We start from the raw sequence: 16,221 nt of genomic DNA, 5'->3' as shown, positions 1-16,221 counted from the left end.
CTTGGGGAAAGTAATTGTTTTTGAGTCTGGTGTGGATGCTATGTAGCCTCCTCCCTGATGGAAGTGGAACAAACAGTCCATAATCAGGGTGGATCCTTCATGATGTCACTGGTCCTTTTCCAACATTTTTCTGTATATATGTCCTTGATGGTGAGTATGCTGGTAGTGGTGATTATAGGAAGGATGTAGAGGTTTTGGAGAGGGTGCAGAAGAGATTCACCAGGGTACTGCCTGGAATAGAGGGTATGTGCTGTAAGGAGAGGTCAGAAAAACTTGAGAGTTGTTTTCTCTGGAGCGGCAGAGGCTGAGGGGAATTCTCATAGATGTTTAGGCTGCCATTTTTGGTCTGATTAGACACCAGACAACAAGAACATAAAATATCGGCAACACTAGCATCTGGTTATAGTTAAGAGTTGGCGATGCACTTTATTGAAGGACAGATACAGTTCTGATCAAGTTGTCTTCATTTTTCACAATACTTTTCCATTGCACTGTTCATCAGCACCTGCAATGAGACACTTACCTTCACATCGACTCCCATAGCCGGTAAAATTTCTTTCTCCGGATGGCTGAACAAACCCTTTCTGACAGAGACAGTAAAAGCTTCCCTTGGCGTTGTAACAGTTGGCGTGTTTGCCACAAATTGTTGGACTGGTGTAACATTCATTATAATCTGCAGCAACAAACAGAAACAGGAAGCAACCTTCAAAAGCCACTTTCATTGAATAGTTTATTGTGTATGACTGTTGGGTGGATGTGATTTCAACATGTCAAACATTGAACAGTTTATTGAGTATTACTGTTGGAGAGGCTGAAATGACAATATGTCAAACATTGAATAGTTTATTGTGTATGACTGTTGGGTGGATGTGATTTCAACATGTCAAACATTGAACAGTTTATTGAGTATTACTGTTGGAGAGGCTGAGATGACAATATGTCAAACATTGAACAGTTTATTGGGTATGACTATTGGGTGTCAAACAGAAGGTTCCAGACAATGGCAGGAATATACTAGGAAGTCTAGCCAGTATAGATCCCTGCTACCAAAGCCACAAGCACACTACCATCCTAGTTAGCAGAAGATACTCGACAGGTTAGTGCGGGCGGAACACAGTTTGGGTCTGCAGGGGTCAGAGTGGGACACGGTGGTCTGTCAGTGTGGGACACAGCATAAGTTGTGAAACAGGTTTGAACAAAGGTGTTCACAGGGGTTGGTGTAGGGACTGCTTCTTTTCAGGTTATATGCCATAATTTGGATGATGGAGTTGATGGCTTTGTGGCCAATTTTCAGACAATACAAAGATAGTGGAGGGACAGGTAGTGTTGAGGAAGCAGGGATTGGTCAGAAGGACTTACACATATTAGAATGAATAAAGAATTTGAAAATGGAATACAATGTAGGGAAGTGTATAGTCATGTGCTTCAGTAGACTGAATAAAAGCATAGACTATTTTCTAAATAGGGAGCAAATTCAGAAAACAGAGGTGTAATGGGACTGGAGAGTCCTTGTGCAGGATTCCCTAAAGGTGAACTTGAAGGTGAATCAATGGTAAAGAAGTCAAATGTGTTCATTTTGATAGTCTAGAATATAAAAGCAAAGATATAATGCTGAGGTTTTAGAAGGTGTTGGTCAGACCACTCTTGGAGTATTGTGAGCAGTTTGTGTCCCTTACTTAAGAAAAGCTGTGCTGGCATTTGACATGGTCCAGAGGAGGTTCCTGAAAATGATACTGGAAATAAAAGGATTGACTTCTGATAGCTCAGCCACATCTGCCCACAACGTCTGAATACATTCCCAAACATTTCCGTCTTGTGCCATCCCCAACAATTAATCATGAATGTGCAGAGGGAAGGGCTGTGAGTCAATAAGGGTTTGCCAGAACAGTTGGTCATGACCCATGATAACCCATGGCCATCTGTTTTGGCAAACCACTATTGAGTCACAGCCCTTCCCTTTGCACATTCAAAGAGTTGAGAAGCAGAAGTTGTTGAAGCTGAGGTGATGGTTGTGGAATCACCTCGAACATCAGGCTGAAGTGATTGCAGGATGGGTGATGGAGAATGCAGACTTCTGCCATGGAGCTAGATGCCCAAATTACTTCACAATTGAAAAGATTGGAAGAAAAATTGGGTGATGGGGGGGAAAGTCCCCTAACAGAAGGTGACCCCACATTGTGACTGAGTAGGCAGAAGTCAGTTTACAGCTGCACTCACCTTTACAGATAGACTGAGACTGATCAGTGAACTCGTGATCACCAGATTCAGAGTAAAATCCTTTATCACAAACACAGTAAAAGCTTCCATTGGTGTTATGACAGACGGCGTTGTCCCCACAGGGATTAGAAAGACATTCATCCTTATCTGCAACACACAAACAACAATAACCAGAATGGGGGAATAGGTTACCTGATTAAAAGTAAAAGAAAGATGAGAGTGGATATAGGACCGCTAGAAAATGAGGCAGGGGAAATAATAAGGGGGGCAAAGAGATGACTGATGAAGTAAATGAGTATTTTGCATCAGTCTTCTTTGTAGAAGACACTAGCAGCATGCCAGATGTTGTAGTGTGTGAGGGAGGAGAAATGAGTGCAGTTACTATTACAAGAGAGAAGGAGCTCAAAAAGCTGAAAGACCTAAAGGTACATAAGTCACCCAGACCAGAGGAACTGCACACTGGGATTCTGAAAGAGGTAGTGTTAGAGATTGTTGTGGCATTAGAGATAATCTTTCAAAAGTCATTGGACTTCGGCATGATGACTGGAAAAATACAAAAAATATCACTCCACTCTATAAGAAAGAAGGAAGGCAGCAGAAAGGAAATTATAGACCAGTTAGCCTGACCTCAGTGGCTGGGAAGAATTTCGAGTAAATTGTTCAGGATGAGGTGATGGAGTACTTGGTGACGCAGGACAAGATAGTGTAAAGTCAGCATGGTTTCCTTCAGGAAAATCCTGCCTGATGGAATTCTTTGAGGAGATTACAAGTAGGATAGATAAAGGGGATTCAGTGGATGTTGTATATTTAGACTTTCAGAAGGCCTTTGACAAAGTGCCACATATGTGGCTGCTTACCAAGTTAAGAGCCCAACGTATTACAGGAAAGTTACTAACATGGTAAGAGCATTGTGTGATAGGTAGGAGGCAGCAAGTGGATCCTTTTCTGATTGGCTGCCAGTGACTAGTGATGTTCCGTAGGGGTCAGTTTTGGGACCACTTCTTTTTATGCTGTATATAAATGATTTAGATGATGGAATAGATGTCTTTGTTGCCAAGTTTGCAGTAGCTATGAAGATTAGTGGAGGGACAAGTAGTGTTGAGGAAACAGGTAGGATGCAGAAGGACTTATACAGATTAGGAGAATGGGCAAGAAAGTTGCAAATGAGATGCAATGTTGGAAAACACACAGTCAGGCACTTTGGTAGTAGATATAAATGTATGGACTATTTTCTAAATGGGGAGAAAATCCGGGAAACTGAGATGCAGAGGGACTTGGGAATCCTTGTGCAGAACACCCTGAAGGCTAGCTTTCAGGCTGAGTTGATGGTGAGGAAGACAAATGCCATGTTAGCATTAATTTCAAGAGGTCTAGAATACAAGAGCAAGGATGTGATGCTGAGGCTTTATAAGACACTGACGAGGTTTCACCCTGAGTATTGTGAACAGTTTTTGAGCCCCTCATCTTAGAAAAGATGTGCTGGCATTGGAGAGGGTCCAGAGGAGGTTCACAAGGATGATTTCAGGAATGAAAGGTTTATCATACGAGGAATGTTTGATGGCTTTGAGTCTGTACTCACTGGAAATCAGAAGGATTAGGGGGGAACTCACTGAAACTTTTCGAAAATTGAAAGACGGAGGCAGAGTAGATATGGAAAGGATGTTTCTCATGGCGGGAGAGTCTAGGACAAGAGGACACAGCCTCAGGATAGAGAGCCTTCCTTTCAAAACAGAGATGCAGAGATATTTCTTTAGCCAAAGGGTGGTGAATTTGTGAAATTTGTTGCCACATGCAGCTGTGGAGGCCAGGTTATTAGTTATTTAAGGCAGAGGTTGATAGGTTCCTGATTGGACATGGCTTCAAAGCTTATAGGGAGAAGGCTGGGAACTGGTGTTGAGGAGGAGAGAGAAAAAAGGATCAGCCATGATTGAATGGCAGAGCAGACTCGATGGAACAGATGGCCTCATTCTGCTCCTATGTCTTATGGTCTTAGGATTTCAATCCTTGCCATTCTAAGTGCAACCTTGCACTTCTGGTTAAAATTCTTCATGCTTCATGAATAACATTCTTCATGAATATTAAACTTCAGTAAAAATGAGGGTGTATTCTTAATTAAACCAATAATTGGCAAACTACTACTGAATTGTACCATTAAAGTGACTCCACAATTGGAGTATCGTGAGCAGCTTTGGTCTTAGTTTCTAAGAAAGGACATGCTGGCCTTGAAGAGTGTGCTGAGGAGGTCCATGAGAATGATCCCAGGAACAGGAAGGTTAACATATGAGGAACATTTGATGACTCTGGAAATTTAGAAGAATAAGAGGGCATCTTATTGAAACCTACCAGATATTGAAAAGCCTAGATAGAGTGACAGTGGGGAGGATGTTTCCTAAAGTGTGAAATCTAGGTCTAGAGGGAGCAGCCTCAGAATAGTATGATGTCCCTTTAGAATAGAGATGAGGAGTATTTTTTTTAACCAGAGGACAGTGTATCTATGGAATTCAATGCTATCAGTAGTTGTGGAGGCCAAGTTGTTGGGTATACTTAAAGTGAAGTTTGATAGGTTCTTAATTAGTGAGGGCAGAAGGCTGGAGAATGGGATTGAGAGGTATAATAAATCAGACATGATTAAATGGTAAAACAAACTCAATGGACTGAATTGATTAATTCTGTTCCTATATCTCATGGTCTTATGGTCTTTCAAATACGAAATTGAATGAAAACTCAAAACTCTTTAATGTCAAAAATTATGAAAGCTGTTAAAATAAATTAAAAATTGTCAACCATTATGGCCATTTTGATTACTTAACTGCATAAATTTAACTTGTGTTAGAATTAACATTGTCAAATAACAACAGTCAGCAGTATTGACAGTGGTTAGACATAAATGACATCAGTAAAGCTTTTCAAGATGGTGAAAATGTAAGGAATGAAGAGTAAAGGCCAATAATGTGAACATCCTTGCTGATGACAAACTGGGAGGAAAACAGCTGGAAAGATGCAGGGCTAAAGATGAAGGTATCGTGCCAAAGATTTCAGAACAGATGGGATTTGAAAACTCACACTGCTGGTGCAGGTAACCAAGCAGACAGCACTAGGCACTCGTTATGAAGACTCTGGTCCAGCTTTGGCTGAAGTGAGGCTGAAGGCAGTCAGGGAAGACATGCAGAGATTTAACTCAAATAATATTTCTATTGTGGTTAAAGATAAAAAGATGCAGAACAGCCATGAGATCCTGATTCCTCAGTCTGAACACCTTCAACGCATTTCCACCTGAAAATGTTAGACAATCTGAATATGTTGGACAATCTCCATATTTAGCTAATTCACATTTCCTGCCTGTACCAGAACTGGTCACTTCTACTTGTTTGTAATTTTGGCTCAGATTTTCCTGGACAGGCCCCAAGATGCTGCATGTACCATCCTCAATACTGCCTGCATCTATTCATCACCAATTTACAAGAGATTTACAAGGATGTTGCCTGGTTTGGGGAGTATGCCTTATGAGAATAGAACTATAGAACCATAGAACATTACAGCACAGAAACAGGCCTTTTGGCCCTTCTTGGCTGTGCCGAACCATCTTTCTGCCTAATCCCACTGACCTGCACCTGGGCCATATCCCTCCAAACCCCTCTCATCCATATACCTGTCCAAGATTTTCTTAAATGTCAAAAGTGAGCCCGCATTCACCACTTCATCTGGCAGCTCATTCCACACTCCCACCACTCTCTGTGTGAAGAAGCCCCTCCTTAATGTTCCCTTTAAACTTTTCCCCCTTAACCCATGACCTCTGTTTTTTTTCTCCCCTAGCCTCAGTGGAAAAAGCCTGCTTGCATTCACTCTATCTATACCCATCATAATTTTATACACCTCTATTAAATCATCCCTCATTCTCCTACGCTCCAGGGAAAAAAGTCCTAACCCAATCAACCTTTCTCTGTAACTCAGTTTCTCAAGTCCCGGCAACATCCTTGTAAACCTTCTCTGCACTCTTTCAACCTTATTAATATCCTTCTTGTAATTAGGTGACCAAAACTGCACACAATACTCCAAATTCGGTCTCACCAATGTCTTATACAACCTCACCATTACATTCCAACTCTTATACTCAATACTTTGATTTATAAAGGCCAATGTACCAAAAGCTCTCTTTATGACCCTATCTACTTGTTACGCCACTTTTAGGCAATTATGTATCTGCACTCCCCGATCCCTCTGTTCTATGGCACTTCTCAGTGTCCTACCATTTACCTTGTATGTTCTACCTTGTTTTGACCTTCCGAAGTGCAATACCTCTCACTTCTCCGCATTAAACTCCATCTGCCATTTTTCAGCCCATTCCTCCAACTGGTCCAAATCCCTCTGCAAGCTTTGAAAACCTTCCTCACTGTCCACTACACCTCCAATCTTTGTATCATCAGCAAATTTGCTGATCCAATTTGTCACATTATCATCCAGATCATTGATATAGATGACAAATAACAATGGACCCAGCACTGATCCCTGTGGCACACCACTAGTCACAGGCCTCCACTCAGAGTAGCAATCCTCCACTACCACTCTCTGGCTTCATCCATTGAGCCAATGTCTAATCCAATTTACTACCTCTCCATGTATACCTAGTGACTGAATCTTCCTAACTAACCTTCCATGTGGGACCTTGTCAAAGGCCTTACTGAAGTCCATGTATACAACATCCACTGCCTTCTCTTCATCCACTTTCCTGGTAACTTCCTCAAAAAACTCTAATAGATTGGTTAAACATGACCTACCATGCACTAAGCCATGCTGACTTTTTCTAAAAAGTCCCTGTCTATCCAAATACTTGTAGATCCTATCTATTAGTATTCCTTCCAATAATTTACCTACAACCGATGTCAAACTTACTGGCCTATAATTTCCCGGCTTACTTTTTGAGCCTTTTTTAAACAATGGAACTACATAAGCTATCCTCCAATCCTCCGGCACCAGACCTGTGGATATCGACATTTTAAATATTTCTGCCTGGCCCCTGCAATTTCAACTCTAGTCTCCTTCAAGGTCCAAGGGAATATCCTGTCAGGTCCTGGGGATTTATCCACTCTGATTTCCTCAAGACAGCAAGCACCCCCTCCTCTTTAATCCGTATAAGTTCCATGACCTCCCTACTTGTTTGCCTTGTTTCCATAGACTCCATTCCAGTTTCTTTAGTAAATACAGATGCAAAAAACCCATTTAATATCTTTCCCATTTGTTTTGGTTCCATGCATAGCCGACCACTCTGATCTTCAAGAGGACCAATTTTATCCCTTATAATCCTTTTACTCTGAACATACCTATAGAAGCTCTTAGGATTATCCTTCACCCTGACTGCCAAAGCAACCTCATGTCTTCTTTTAGCCCTCCTGATTTCTTTCTTAAGTATTTTCTTACTCTTTTTATACTCCTCAAACATCTTATTTCCTCCCTGTTGCCTATACATGTTATACATCTCTCTCTTCTTCTTTATCAGAGTTCCAATATCCCTCGAGAACCAAGGTTCCTTATTCTTATTCATTTTACCTTTAACCCTGACAGGAATATACAGACTCTGCACTCTCAAAATTTCTCCTTTGAAGGCCTCCCACTTACCAATCACATCTTTGCAGAGAACAACCTGTCTCAATCTTTTTAGAACCTTTCTCATTTCTTCAAATTTGGCCTTTTTCCAGTTTAGAACTTCAACCAGAGGACCAGATCTATCTTTATCCATGATCAAGTTTAAACTAATGATGTTATGACCACTAGAACCAAAGTGTTCCCCTACACACACTTCCATCACCTGCCCTAACTCATTTTCTAATATTGCATCCTTCCTATTTGGTACATCTGTATATTAATTTAGAAAACTTTCCTGAACACATTTTACATACTCTAACCCATCTAGACCTTTAACAGTATGGGAGTCCCAATCAACGTGTGGAAAATTAAAATCCCTTACAATCACAACGTTTTGTCTCCTGCAGTTGTCTGTTATCTCTCTGCAGATTTGCTCCTCCAATTCTCACTGACTATTGGGTGGTCTATAATGCAACCCTATTAATGTGGTCATACCTTTCTTGTTTCTCAGCTCCACCCATATGTCCTCAGTAGACAAGCCCTCTAATCTGTCCTGCCGAAGCACTGCTGTAATATTTCCCCTGATTAGCAAATAGGTTGAGTGAACTCAGCCTTTTCTCCTTGGAGCAACAGAGGATGAAAAGTGACCTGATAGAGATGTATAAGATAGAACTCTACAGCACAGTATAGGCCCTTCAGCTCTCCATGTTGTGCTGACCCATATAATCCTTAAAAAAAGTTCTAAACCCACACTACCCCATAACCCTCCATTTTTCTTTCATCCATGTGCCTGTCCAAGAGGCTCTTAAATACCCCTAATGTTTTAGCCTCCACCACCATCCCTGGCAAGTCATTCCAGGCACTCACAACCCTCTGTGTAAAAAACTTACCCCTGATATCTCCCCTAAACTTCCCTCCCTTAATTTTGTACATATGCCCTCTGGTGTTTGCTATTAGTGCCCTGGGAAACAGGTACTGACTATCCACCCTATCTATGCCTCTCATAATCTTGTAGACCTCTATCAAGTCCCCTCTTATTCTTCTATGCTCCAAAGCAAAAAGTCCCAGCTCTGCTAACCTTGCTCAATATGACTTGTTCTCCAATCCAGGCAACATCCTGGTAAATCTCCTCTGCACCCTCTCCATAGCTTCCACATCCTTCCTATAATGAAGTGACCAGAAATGAACACAATACTCTAAGTGCGGTACTCTAAGATGATGAGAGGCATTGATCGTGTGGATAGTCAGAGGCTTTTTCCCAGGGCTGAAATGGTTGCCACAAGAGGACACAGGTTTAAGGTGCTGGGGAGTAGGTACAGAAGAGATGTCAGGGGTAAGTTTTTTACTCAGAGAGTGTTGAGTGCGTGGAATGGGCTGCCGGCAACGGTGGTGGAGGTGGATACGATAGTGCCATACAGAAAAAAAGTACGATAAATTACAGTAAAAAACAAATGGTGCAAAAGAGGACTATTTTATTATTTATTTTATTTAGAGATACAGTGCAGAACAGACCCTTCAGGCCCAACAAGCTGCACCACCCAGGAACTATCTGTTTAACAATAGCCTAATCACAGGACAATTTACAATGGCCAATTAACTTCTTGGGAGGAAACCAGAGCACCCAGAAGAAACTCATGTGGTTCACAGGAATAATGTACAAACTCCGTACAGTTGGCACTGGAATTGAACACAAAATGTGGTAATGCCCTGAGCTGTAATAGACAAGTTTAGAAAATTTTCTCTTTGCTATTTTCATTGCTATTCTTCTGTTGTCATTCCACAGATACAGTTCTAATATGGTTAGATGTACAGGCGTCTTACCTTATGTGGCTGCCTTGGGTTAACCTGCTTATAACTTCATCTTTATGGCCAGAAAAATCTATCATCCCAAATCCAACTAAGTCTGTCCAGTTAACTGGATTACTGTCTAATGATAAATAAACTGCACACACCTGTTCTTGCATCTTCAATCACTCAATCGATTGGAAGCAATGGCAATATTCACGTTTTGCCTAAGAAAAGGGTCTTCTCTGGGGAGTATGAGCAAAGAAACTGATTGAGTGTGGGGAGGAGATTGGCCAGTGAGCTGTGTCTTAGCCAGCATCTTGAAGGAGAAAGAGGTGGGGAGGAGAGTGACTCATTCTATATCATTTATGAAGGTCAGACTGAGCTGGACAATCTTACAACAAGCTTTAAAGATAGAATTTCTCAGGGAAGGGTGTAGATAGCAGATACCACAGAGGGGAGAGTGGTGAGGTGAGGAAATAAGCACTCCTGAGGTGGAACCATCACATTCCAGATGAGTTGAGATAAAACTGGTGAGATTTACTGAACAAATGCAGCAAGTAAGATCCAAAAAGCTGATAAAAAAGGCAAACAGTCAGGAAGCAGAGGACAAAGAGAAAAGTACTCCATGAGACTGATGGCCAAAGGTGCATTTGCACTCACCTCTACAGTAGGACTCAGTGAAGCCAGCAAATTTGTAATTTCCAGAATTCGAGTAAAATCCTTTACTACAAGTGCAGTAGAAACTGCCCTGAGTGTTGTGGCAGGCAGCATTGGGCCCACATGGGCTAGAGAGACATTCGTTTGCATCTGCAGAATAAAGGAGATAAACTGGGAGAGCTGCTGGTGCTACAGTCGGTACTGGCCCTTCATACTCCTGAGCAAATGATAGGTAGTAAATGACAAACTTGCCTGGCAAATGATAAAGTGTTACTAGAGTACTATAAGGCCTTGCCTTATGATCCAGAAAGTAATAATTTCAAATCCACCCAGGAATCTAAACTTCATTTAATAAATATTAAAATAAAACATTGATGGTGTGAAACAGTGAGATTATCATCAAACCCTGCAATTCACCAGAGGAATTCATTGTCCTTCTTTATCTGTCATATTAAGACCCACACTCAGGTGAAGGGTCAGTACGAAGGGCAGCTGATGCTGGTTTCCTCAGAAACATACATCCTGAGACTGAAGATAACCTACCTGCTACCCTCCTTCCCAGCTGATCTATGTTAGCTCAGGGCTCCAAGGAACTCATACTTCATGCTCTGCCATGGCTTGCTATATCACAGTTTTAGCACAGTTCCTACCTGACCAAGAAACAGTGAGGTTGGTAATTCGACTTACCTACACAGAAGGTCACTGTCTCGTTATTGATCTTCTGATCGGATACCACATCAAATCCTTCATTGCAGTTACAGCGAAAGCTTCCTTCTGTGTTTTTGCAGACTTCAAAGGGGCCACATGGGATAGCCAGGCACTCATCCTCATCTGGAACAGAGACACAATCTCATGAGCTGGGGGTCAGGCTGCTGTGATCTTGTATATCTAGTTCTCATATACACAGCAATTAAGTTGTAACCTAACCATAATGAATGTGCTTGCTTGATGATTGAGTTTAGTAGATCAAATACAGAAATTCAAAGCTAGATATAGACTAAAGCCACATAGGGCATTCAGCTCACTGTGTCCACCCACCCCATCACATACCCATCTAACCACAACCTATATACCAGCATTTGGTGCATTCTTTCCTCTGCCTTGCTGATACTTACAAGGTACTTTCTGAATACTGTGAAAGAACTTGTCTCCACCACCTTGCTTGCACTGGTGCAGGTGCAAATTGATGGGACTAGGTTGAATAATAGTTTGTCACTGAATAGGTTGATTGAAGGGCATATTTCTCTGCTGTAGTGCTCTAAGACACCTTCTTTGGTAGCACTATCCAGACTGCAAGCAGGATTCTGAGTGAAAGGATTTCTTTCTCATATCTTCTCCAATTCCTCTCCTTGAACCTATGCCCTCTGATTTTAGTCATCTCCATTACTGCACCAAGTTTTTCATTATTCATTCTATTTGCTCAACACTCTACAAGTTCTCACTCAGATGAATCCAATCTGATTCACTGATATCCTTTACGGAGGGAAATCTGCTCCTTCTAGGGCAAACATTTCCATTCTACACCATTCATTCCGAACTATACAACTGCATTTGGTAGGTGTACACTTGTTAACAGGGAATTAGCAGCGGACCAATCGATTCACAGAGAGAACTTCACATGGGTCAGGGAGGAAAGTTTAAAACAGGAGCATGTTTTGCAGGACTTAGTACATTAATGGCAGGCCAATCAATTTGCAGAGAGAGAGAGAGAGAGAGCCTCGCACACTCAAGGAGAAGAGCTTAAAAAGAAACATTGCATGGGGCTCAGTGCATTAACGGTGGACCAATTGATTCACAGTTAATTAGCAGGAGCAAATAAAAGTAAAGCAGGGTCAAAGCAGAATGGCCATTGTGTGAGTGGACCATTGTAGGAGTGGGAACTTGAGCCTTAGGCTCATGAGGCTTCGGTGAGGAGGCACAAGTAAGTAGCAGGTAAGGCTTTTGTAGTGGTTGAATAAAATGTCACTAAATTACAACTAATTAAATAAAGGGATGATGCAAGATCAGGTGATGTGCTGAGGCTGCATGATGTGGGAACTGGTGGACCCCATTGTGGTTCCTGGTATCAAATTCTGTCTGTGGTCAAGGACAAGAGGGTGTGACTGCAAGTGAAGCAGGTAGTGAGATCCAAGAGACAGTACTGGAGAAGCCTCAGCCCTTGAGCTTGTCCAACAGGTCTGAGATTCTTGCTCCCTGTGAGGATGAGAGTGTGGGCTATAGGAAGGATGAACAACCTAACTGTTGCACCATAGTTCAGGGAGCCATTCAAGAGGGGGGAGAGAAGAGAAATGAAGTGGTAGTCAGGGATAGTATAGTCAAGGGAATAGACAGAGTTCTCTGATGTGAGTATAGAAGCATCGTGGAGGCTATGTGCCTGCATGGTGCCCGAGTTCAGGACATCATAACTGACTTGTTGAGGAATTTGCAGTGAGAGGGGAAAGATCCAATGGTCATGGCCCATGTGGGTACCAACAACAAAGGTAAAAGGTGGAAAGAGGTTCTGCTGAGGGAATTTGAACAGCTAGGGACTAAATTAAAAAGCAGAACCAAAAAGGTGATAATCTCTGGATTTCTATCTGAGCCACATGCAGACTGGCCTAGGGTCAAGAAGATTAGAGAGTTAAATGCATGGCTAGAGGATTGGTGTGGGAGAAGTGGGTTTGAATTAATGGGAAATTGGCACCAGTATTGTGAAAGGAGTGAGCTGTACCAAAGGGATGGGCTCCACCTGAACCGTGATAGGACCTGGATCCTGGCAAATTGCACAACTAGGGCTGTGGATAGGGCTTTAATTTAAATTGTAGGGGAGTGGGTTCAACAAATTGGAGAACTATGGATAAGGTAAAAGAGAAAAGTGTGGATAAGATAAAGTAAAAGCATAAGATGAAAAAGAGAAAATTAAGAGTGGAGTGAAGAAAAGTCAAGTGGAAAAGAGAAAGAGATCACAAGAATTTAAAAACACAATGAGTGTAAGGGCACTTTATCTGGATGCCCGTAGTATTCGAAACAAGGTCAGTGAACTTGTGGCACAAATCTGTACAAAGGTGTATGATTTAGTGGCCATTACAGAAATGTGGCTGCAGGGTGGAGAGGTTTGGGAATTAAATATCTAAGGATATCCGGTAATACGGAAGGATAGGCAGGAAGGTAAGGAAGGTGGGGCAGCGCTCTAAATTAAAGATAAGATCAGGGTGATCGTGAGAGAAAATATAAGATTTAAGGAGCAGAATGTTGAATCCATCTGGATAGAGATTAGGAATAGTAAAAGGAAAAAAATCACTGGTGGGAGTTGTCTATCAGCCATGAAATAATAACATTACAGTGGCACAGGCTATAAACAGAGAAATATCTGTGGCATGTAAGAATGGAATATCAGTTACGGGACTTTAACTTGCACGTAGATTGGGTGGATCAAGTTGGCTGAGGCGGTCTTGAGGAGCACTTCATAGAATGTACCTGTGATGGCTTTCTTGGACAGCATGTTCCTGAACCTACAAGGGAATATGTTATTTTAGATCTGGTCCTGTGCAATGAAACAGGTATAATTAGTGATCTCGTAGTTATGGATCCTTTTGGAAAGAGTGATCACAGTGTGATTGAGTTTCTCATATGAATGAAGGGTGCAATAGTTTGATCTAAAACCAATGTATTATGCCTATACAATGGAGAGTACCATGGGATGAAGGAGGATTTGGCTAGTGCAGATTGGGAACATGGGCTATATGGTGGGACAGTTGAAGAACAGTGGTAGACTTTCAAAGAGGTTTTTCATGTGGCTCGACAAAAGTATATTCCAGTTAGAAGCAAAACAGTAAGGACGGGGAGAGCCAGCCTTAGATAACTAAGGAAATAAAAGAAGGCATTAAACTAAAAGCTTGTGCGTACAAAGTTGCCAAGTATAGTGGGAAACTGGAAGATTGGGAAAACTTTAAAAAGCAACAAAGAATCACTAAGTGAGTAATAAAGAAAAGGGAAGATAGATTATGAAAATAAACTAGCACAGAAGTCTAAAAATGGATAGTATAAGTTTATTTAATTATATAAAGCAGAAAATGGTGGCTAAAGTGAATGTAGGCCCCTTGGAGGATGAGAAGAGGGAATTGATATAGGGTAATGAGGAAATGGCCGAGGCTTTGCATAACTATTTTGTGTCAATCTTCACAGTGGAGGACACAACTAACATGTCAAAGAGAGATGTTATGAATGCAGTGGGAGGTGAGGACCTTGGTACAATAGATATCACTAAAGACATAATGCTGAGCAAACTTCAAGATCTGAAGATAGACAAGTCCCTTGATCCTGATGGAATGCATCCAAGGGTACTGAAAGAAATGGCAGAAGTTATAGTAGAGGCTTTGGTGATAATTTACCAAAATTCTCTGGACTCTGGGCAGGTCCCGATGGATTGGAACTCAGCAAACGTCATACTACTGTTCAAAAAAGGATGTAGGCAAAAGGCAGGTAACTATAGGCCAGCTAGATTGACATCTGTAGTTGGGAAAATGCTTGAAGCTATCATTAAAGAAGAAATAGAGAGGAATCTGGGAAGAATTGGATCCATCAGGCAGGCACAGCACGGATTCAGCAAAGACAGGTCCTGTTTGACAAACTAACTGGAGTTCTTTGAGGATATAACGAGTGCAGTGGATAGAGGGGACATTATTTATGTAGATTTCCAGAAGGGGTTTGATAAGGTGCCACATAAAAGGCTTACTCATAGGATAAGGATGCATAGAGTTGGAGGTGATGAATTAGCATGCATAGAGGACTGGTTAACTAATAGAAAGCAGAGAGTTGATATACATGGGTGTTACTCTGGTTGGCAATCAATGGTGAGTGCTGTGCCGCAGAGGTCAGTGCTGTCCCTGCAATTGTTCATGATATATACTAATGATCTGGATGTGGGGACCAAGTGTAGTATATTTAAGTCTGCTGATGGCACTAAATTGAGTGGAAAAGCAAATTGGGCAGAAGATATGGACAGTCACCTCAGGTCAGATTTGACAAGGTACCCCATGCAAGGTTTATTGAAGAGGTAAGGAGGCTTGGGATCCAAGGGGATATTGCTTTGTGGATCCAGAACTGGCTTGCCCACAGAAGGCAAAGAATGGTTGTAGAGGTTGGTGACCTGTAGTGTGCCTCTGGGATCTGTTCTGCGATCCCGACTCCTCGTGATTTTTATAAATGACCTGGATGAAGAATTGGAGGGATGAGTTAGTAAATTTGCTGATGACACAAAGGTTGAAGGTGTTGTAGATAGTGTAGAGGGCTGTCAGAGGTTACAGTGGGACATTGATAGGATGCAAAAATGGGCTGAGAAGTGACAGATGGAGTTCAACCCAGATAAGTGTGAGGTGGTTCATTTTGGTAGGTCAAATGTGATGATAGAATATAGTATTAATGGTAAGACTCCTGGCAGTGTGGAGAATCAGAGGGATCTTGAGGTCTGAGTCCATAGGACACTCAAAGCTGCTAACGCAGGTTGACTCTGTGGTTAAGAAGGCATACGATGTATTGGCCTTCATCAATCGTCGGATTGAGTTTAAGTGTGAGAGGTAATGTTGCAGCTATATAGGACCCTGGTCAGACCCCACTTGGAGTACTGTGCTCAATTCTGGTCGCCTCACTATAGGAAGGATGTGGAAACCATAGAAAGGGTGCAGAGCAGATTTACAAGGATGTTGCCTGGATTGGGGAGTATGCCTCATGAGAATAGGTTGAGTGAACTTGGCCTTTTATCCTTGGAGCAACGGAGGATGAGAGGTGACCTGATAGTGGTGTATAAGATGATGAGAGGCATTGATCATGTGGATAGTCAGAGGCATTTTCCCAGGGCTGAAATGGCTAGCATGAGAGGACACAGTTTTACAGTGCTTGGAAGTAGGTACAGAGGAGATGTCAGGGGTAAGTTCTTTTACTCAGAGATTGGTGAGTGTGTGGAATAGGCTGCCGGCGACGCTGGTGGAGGCGGATATGATA

At 41.9% G+C, this 16,221-nt stretch overlaps 1 protein-coding gene across 1 annotated transcript in view; it reads right to left on the bottom strand.

Moving 5' to 3' along the window:
* The window catches only part of LOC140740070 (adhesion G protein-coupled receptor E3-like), a 161,218-nt gene that overhangs the window by 70,334 nt on the left and 74,663 nt on the right, over window positions 1–16,221 (bottom strand). The window contains exons 3-6 of the mRNA XM_073068936.1: window positions 10,930–11,073; window positions 10,246–10,392; window positions 2,218–2,364; window positions 524–673 (exon numbers count right to left, since the gene is read on the bottom strand). Of these exons, the coding sequence (XP_072925037.1) occupies window positions 524–673; window positions 2,218–2,364; window positions 10,246–10,392; window positions 10,930–11,073 (588 nt within the window). The remainder of the gene's footprint in view (window positions 1–523; window positions 674–2,217; window positions 2,365–10,245; window positions 10,393–10,929; window positions 11,074–16,221) is intronic.

Source organism: Hemitrygon akajei, chromosome 16 (genome assembly GCF_048418815.1).
Source record: "Hemitrygon akajei chromosome 16, sHemAka1.3, whole genome shotgun sequence".
Taxonomy (NCBI): domain Eukaryota; kingdom Metazoa; phylum Chordata; class Chondrichthyes; order Myliobatiformes; family Dasyatidae; genus Hemitrygon; species Hemitrygon akajei.
The sequence above is the reverse complement of the archived record's forward strand: the minus strand, read 5'-3'. Positions and strand labels throughout refer to the sequence as shown.